The sequence below is a fragment of the Nannobrachium achirus genome (assembly GCF_963921795.1).
Source record: "Nannobrachium achirus genome assembly, chromosome: 2".
NCBI lineage: Eukaryota > Metazoa > Chordata > Actinopteri > Myctophiformes > Myctophidae > Nannobrachium > Nannobrachium achirus.
The window spans coordinates 44,264,504-44,271,683 of record NC_137811.1 but is presented as its reverse complement, the minus strand read 5'-3'; the positions used below and the strand labels follow the sequence as shown (position 1 = coordinate 44,271,683).

Sequence of the window (7,180 nt, the reverse complement as noted above, 5' to 3'; positions counted from 1 at the left end):
GCGCCTTATAGTCCGGAAAATACGGGTACTTCAAGTAAACAGTTAAAAGAAAAACCGATATGATTAACACCGTCTCTGTAGAGTAATGCTATACATCTGTTCCTGCCTTACTTTCTCTATCTCCCTCTCTCTCTCACACACATAGATATATAACAGATTATTATGCCCATTATATATACTATATATAATAGACAGAAAGCGTCTCAAACTGGAGTGGACTCGGACTGCACTATTTCTGTCAGAGAAGGGAACTATAGGAGAGTGTTTCTATCAGTCATGGTTGCTTCAGGCTCTCTGCCTGTCAGCCTCTCTCCACCAGCTCTCTGCTCCTCTCTCCAGTTCACTCAACTGTCACTAACTTTACGCTGTGAAGGTTTGTTGTTGTGGGATTCTTCGTGTGGGCCGATCTTGGCCGAGTGAACAGCGATCGTACCAGTGTTGATTTAGCAGTCTAAAACTATGACGAGAAATGTTGGTCGACTTTTTTACACTGAAAAAAATAAAATAAAAACTAAGCAATGAATCATAGCTTAGGTTTTATTTAGTTTTTATTGATGACTAAAACTAAATATATTGACAATTTCATCAACAAATAAAAAGTTGTGAGCTTGTAGATTGGATATTTTCAGCATACAAAGGTGTAAAATCAGCCGTTGCGACTGCATCAAGGCCTGCCAAACTCCCTTTTCATCAATCACACAGCGTTTCATGATGAGCTATCCTGCATACTGTAAATTATTATGAATTATTTTCTCACATGCAAATAAATGTGTTAACATGCAATCCAATAAAAACCTAACCACACATTTCCCCTGTATGAAGAAAAAACATAGCAATGAAGAGGATTAACCTGGCCCTTCCTCACCAATGCATGACCGTATTCAAAGTATAACTTTAGCCATTCAAAGTACAGACCCATCTCTGTCTCTGCCAAGTTAGATCTTTACTTTATTTTTCATTCATTAGGAATCTTGACTCGAGTCATTCGATTTTTAAGTAAATTCAATATTGCTCAAATAACACATTTGCAGTAATATCTCATTGTCACAAAATAAGCCACAGGCATAAACAAAACTGAAAGATTCACTTTTGTATTTCAGTACATCTGAAAGAAACAGATACTGTATGCATGGTTTTGCCAATTGCCACATTACTTTCTTTAAGATTTCATTATGATGAAGGAGACAGACATCATACTGTAACAACATAAAAATAAAAACAAATACAGAGAACCTGAGATTCATTCAGTGATTTTGCATAGTCTACGTCTTGGCAGATTAAAAAAAAATCACTTCAAAAGGCCATTGTACAAGACACCTAACCTGAACATAACGATGGTTACTGTAGAGTTTTGCAGTGCCAACACCAAAATCTATGTACAGTACAGTACTGTACATACACAGTACAATCCTCCAAGCAATATTCCACCTCATTATAGAATGACATTTATTATAAATATATTAATTTATTTTATTTGGTCATCAAAAGTTAAGGCATATTCTCAATGATTTTTCAATACCTTGAATTATATTGTGTAAAAAGAAACTTTAGAGCCTTAAAATACATATAAAACTCTTCATGGGTCTTGTTTTGAACAGAGGCCAAAACAAGACTTCTCAAGAAGTAAATACTAGTAAAAATATGGTTATTTAATGGATTTTTCTCCCTTCCTTTTAATGTTGCTACTTGTTTTTTACCAAGAATGGTTGAGTTGTTTCCTACTTAATACAAAAATAGAAGCATGAAAAGAGACTGAGCGTGAGATAAGGATGACTCACTGAATGTGGATGTCCCTGCACATTGTAGTAAATACATTTACATTATACCTATCCAACATTGTTACAGTTCTAAACAATCATTTATAATGTGCAAATTGTTTATCAAAGAGACTGGCAAGAAACTACTGTAGAATGTGTAGTGTGTGTGTGTGTGTGTGTGTGTGTGTGTGTGTGTGTGTGTGTGTGTGTGTGTGTGCGCGTGTGCGCGCGTGTGCGCGTGCGTGCGTGCGTGCGTGCGTGCGTGCGTGCGTGCGATAGTCTAGAAAAACAAAATACTCTACTCTAGGCTCTAAGATATTCTTTCCTAATGATGCATTAGGGTACTTTGTAGCAAAATATTATAATCAGTAGTGCTCTATGACAGGGAGTGATGTACATTTGATCAGTCTGGAAGAGGCACTCCTTAACAAGGTGCTTAAGTACCAACGTCTTAACGTCTTATACATCCTCCTATGTACAGGTTACAAATGTAAACTGCATGTGTTCATAATATGGAAAGAGCAGTAATGTCCATAAATCAGTTGTGAAAGGCCTACAGATTGCAGGAGTGCCCAAGCCAAGAGCCGATAAAGCATTGGCTAAATTCTGCTCAGTATCTGTGATAATTGGCAGTCGCCATATATGTAGGAGGCGGTGCTTCCTATACCCATGATCTGTACCATGATGAAATATTGTTATTGAGTTTCCAAAGTTTGTGCATGTACAATACCATTATTAGTGTTCAATGGAACAATGTTAGGTATGTGTGTGTGTGTGTGTGTGTGTGTGTGTGTGTGTGTGTGTGTGTGTCAGTCAGTCAGTGCCCTGCCTCTAGTGCATGCTGCATGACGTAGTAGTCATGAACATACATCAGTACAGCAAAAGGTTGACCAATGATGAGGGAGATCCAGACTGCTGCGTTGCCATAGTTGCCACGCAGGTAGTGACCAACGAAAAATGCCAACGGGAGCTGTTGATTTAGTAAACAAAACCAAAAAATAAATAAATGTGTAAACAAAAATCGTTTAAACTCCCCCTTGTTACGAATGTTTGAACTATGACGCTTTTCACTATCCTTACAATGAGTAATTTAAGTTCATCCTCTGCTATGCTAAGTGTACGCCTTGTACTAACATGATATCAATGAAAGATCCTTTCTTTTTTCAACAGTCTCTGGCCTGTATTATAGTTTGTCATTTTACACATTATTTCTGCCATGTTTATCTTTTGCTCATTTTAAAACATTTAAACAGTAACTGTGATTATAATTATGTAGAGAATAGTACCTTGGTCAACATAAATACAATAGCAGACAAAGTATTGAAAGGCGCAACAGTTTGTCTCACCTGAGCCATCATGCCCATGAAAGCCCAGAGTCTGAACATCCTCAGAGGAACACTGACCAGGTACTAAGACACAAAGACAAACTATCATTATTAGAATACTACACTATTACAACTTATTCAGAGGAGAGACAAAAACACAATAACATGATTGTTACTACTAATTCTACTCATAAGCCTGATTTATACATGATTGCACCGTTTGCACGTCATGTCTCACACCGAAAACAGCAGATCTGCAAGCTTACGATTGGTGTTGAGACACACCGACACACAACTGAGCATGCAGGCTTCACAGTAACTCGGCATAAGAACTTTAAGTTAAGTGCCTAAAATGGTAATTTCACAAATATAATATATAATGCACATTAATATTATGGTGCATTTATTTATTTAAAGTCTGACAGAATCACTAGGCTACACCATCAGGACATTCAGTATTCTGAACTCCACAGCAGTTCCATTACTATGGTTCATTAAGTACTCTCTATTCATACAGTCAACAGTCTGCCACATCTCCACAACACTACAGTACAGCACAGTGTGGAGCAGTTTAGTGCCTACAGTAGGTACTGAGCTCAATCTTTTACCTCGTGGAAGAATGCAGACAGAAAGAAGACAGCTGATTGGCTGGCAATCTTGCTGAATCCACTCCTCAGCAGGGGTTTGTAGAAGTGGCTTCAAGATGGATGGATGGATGGAGAAAGAAAGATACAGAGGAAGTCAGCCATGCATCAGTGTCCATTACCTCTATCTCTTATGTCTGTGAGTAAAACTGTTATTCCCTTTGACCAGGTCTGCTAATACCAATTTAGTAAGGAACACTCAACAAAATGGAATACGGTTAAACTTGGCGTTAAAGGCTCTGCTTTCGGAGATGTTCCATGCATTCTGTCCAAGCAGCTTGCTAGGCAAAATCAGGGAATGTTATGCAAAACCCCACATAGGGATACAATAGCAGTACAATAGCAATACAATATATTAGCTTGAATCAGCAGACATGAAATCACAAGTATTTGAGCCTATGCCAGACTCTGATCAAAAGGTGGAGGCTGGAGTGGAGGCAGCAGCAGATGCGAAGCAGGCAGCAAGACAAGCAGAGCTACATGTATAGTGAACGCAAGCCGTATTTAAAGAGCCTTCCCTTACAGAGCACGAGCACTGATTGTAGTATGAAAGATGTGACGTAATGACCAACAGAGCTGTGAATGAGGAATAGGAATAGGAGCTGACTGACAGCTGATTACAGCCGAGGCGAGCGAGACTCTTGTGTCCTGCATGAACTAACAAACTATGCTTCATTCTTGCTGAGCATTAGAATTGTGTGTGTGTGTGTGTGTGTGTGTGTGTGTGTGTGCGTGCGTGCGTGCGTGCGTGCATGCGTGCGTGTGTGCGTGTGTGTGCGCGTACATGCGTGCGTGCATGCAGAATAACTCACCGTAGGCACCACTTGTGAACAGGGATGTTCCAGTTCTGCCAGAAATATGTCACCGTCTCCGAGTTCCTGAAGGAGAGAGAGGAGCCAGGAAACAGTACAGTTTAACAGTAAAGGGTCACACTGCAGCCATGACAACAGAACGAGCAGGAAAAGAGCTTTAAAAACCTAGTAATGCTCTCTGGTTCAATTCCTTTAGCTGTGTACCGTCATTGAGGACAGGAGTTGATCCTAAAACAGCACGAGCCGCAGGAGCTTATTATCCTCGAAGCCTTCATCCACTCGCAAACACAAGTCTGTCACGAGTCCTATGGTAGGACTAGACCTTATAGAACCTCGCTCAAGTTGGAGGACATATTATCGGATCTTTTGCACGCACACGCACACATACAGATGTGCCATTTCAAAACGTCACACGTCCTGACCATAGAATTATAATAAGGTCCTGCCTTTGGCAAGACAGTAGATCTATTTTAGCTATTTTTATGACCTTCTCTGACTTCAAAGTTTAAATGTCCACCTATGAAGGTGGATTCTGCTTTTCAATGGGAATGGAGTGGTTTCTTGCCATTTGTGAGTTTCTGCAAAAATACGCTCCATTCTCCATGAAAATTGGGCAAAAGGCAAAACAGGGAAAGAAACCTGTGGAAAAAATGTTTTTGCAGGACATTTTCGGGAAAATATCAAATACCGAAGAGTTGAAACGGCACATACAGTATGTACACGCGCACACACTCACCACCAGTCGTTGTAGAACTGCCGGTCCCCAAAGCATAGCAGCTCAGCTGCGAAGTTCATGGAGGAATGAAAGAACCAGTAGAAGAACATCAACCAAAGCAAGTGGTTAGGAACCTAGAACCAGAGAGGGAGGAAAGGAAAAGTCAGACCAATATATGGGTCTGGCCCATTTTTTCCGTTTGGACGATCTTTTACCACTTTCAACGTGGCATCCATATTTTGAGCATGTCATTATACAGTAGGTGACAATGTTCAAAGGTTTTCAAAAATAGCAGATCTACAAGCAGATCTACAATCTACCACATGTTCAATGCATTGCGAGTTTGTAGTTCGAGACGACAAAAAGGGAATTATGTTCTCAAATAGAAACTTTAATTTCAAATCTAAGTTTTTCAAATTGATTAGGATATTTGACACTTTAACAATCTATTGTTAACACAATCTAAGTAATCTGTGGTCTAGCACTCTCCAAAATCAGGATTGGCATTGGACCCAAAAATCTGGCATCAGTCAAGCTCTAAATTAAACACATCAAACCACAGCTCTGTCAATAAAGTAGAATAAGGAGTAGAAGCCATTGCACTGGTTTTGTTTGTTCGATTATTGTTATTATTTTCATTATTATATTTGTGATTATTTAGTATTATTTGGCATCATTAGTTAATTTTTATTATATATATTTTTTTTACCAGTGCCAGAGCCACAGCCACAGCGAAGAGAACAATGCCAGAACTTGAGAACCTGTTTGTATGCACTTTATTTGGTGAAGTAAACCTGCAAATCAAAACGTAAAGTTGCTGTGTGGACAATGTGTGCTTAAGTCTGCGTACGGCCTGAGTCTGGGTGCATCAGTGGGTTGTTTAGGAGGTTTGTTTGGAGTCGACAAACTGCACTTTAAGGATTTCTGGTATTGAGAGTGTGTGTGTAAACCTCTATACATGGCCTGGTGAGAAGTGAAAAAATAAAACGAAAATAATAGGATAGTGTTTTCCTGTGCTTGTCGTGTCATGCTGTGTCCATCAGCTCAATGGCTGATGTGGTTTTGGTTTGAGTGCCTTTACTCACAGCTAATCTGAGGAGTCTCTCCATCATTCTGGATAGATCCATATCCTAGAGGAGAGGAGAGGAGAGGAGAGGAGAGGAGAGAAGAGGAGAGGAGAGGAGAGGAGAGGAGAGGAGAGGAGAGGAGAGGAGAGGAGAGGAGAGGAATTATGGCGATCAGTGGTAGAAAAGGTACTCACATGTTTTAGCTAAGTACATTGGCTATTTTCAAATGGCCGAAATGTATATAGGGCTGAAGTGGTTAATGCATGTTTTGTAGTAATAATCAAAATCTACAAAGTAACTAAAGTTTTCAAAACATTTCAGTGGAGTAAAAGTACAATATTTGCCTCTGAGATGTAGTGGAGTAGAAGTAAAAGTACTGAAAATTGGAAATACTAAAGTATAGTAAAGTGCAAATACCTCACATTGCACTTAAGTACATTACTTAAGTAAAAGTACTTAGTTACTTTACAGCACTGACTATGGGTTGTCTATGTGTTGTGTTGTGTTGTGTTGTGTTGTGTTGTGTTGTGTTGTGTTGTGTTGTGTTGTGCTTGAAGCAGCAGTCATTCTTCTTCTTTACCTCTAGTGGTTTCATTGAGCTCTGAATGATGGGGATCATCCACTGACGGAGAGAAAAGGAAGAGAATATGGTTAAAAAACAAATACCAAATTAATTTATACTGTAACATGTTGTGAAAGTGAGTAGTATGATTACATTAAACTTAAAGTGAGACAGTGGTTTGGTTAGTTATTTAGTTAGTTTATTTAGATCCTCATTAAAATAAAAACATTTCACATTGAAATCCAACATTTCTTTCTAATTGATCTAAAAGGCTTAGGCTGAAGCTCAAAGCTTATTC

The 7,180-nt window shown here is 39.1% G+C and overlaps 1 protein-coding gene across 2 annotated transcripts in view; it reads right to left on the bottom strand.

The window, feature by feature from the left end:
• Positions 1 to 1,075: 1,075 nt before the first annotated feature.
• Positions 1,076 to 7,180, bottom strand: part of dgat1b (diacylglycerol O-acyltransferase 1b) — a 40,494-nt gene continuing 34,389 nt past the window's right edge. For both annotated transcript variants that reach the window (XM_080745161.1, XM_080745162.1), the window contains exons 11-17: positions 6,901 to 6,942; positions 6,339 to 6,383; positions 5,275 to 5,387; positions 4,539 to 4,604; positions 3,691 to 3,778; positions 3,104 to 3,166; positions 1,076 to 2,727 (exon numbers count right to left, since the gene is read on the bottom strand). In XM_080745161.1, coding sequence (XP_080601287.1) covers positions 2,575 to 2,727; positions 3,104 to 3,166; positions 3,691 to 3,778; positions 4,539 to 4,604; positions 5,275 to 5,387; positions 6,339 to 6,383; positions 6,901 to 6,942 — 570 coding nt within the window. In that variant the 3' untranslated portion in view covers positions 1,076 to 2,574. The remainder of the gene's footprint in view (positions 2,728 to 3,103; positions 3,167 to 3,690; positions 3,779 to 4,538; positions 4,605 to 5,274; positions 5,388 to 6,338; positions 6,384 to 6,900; positions 6,943 to 7,180) is intronic.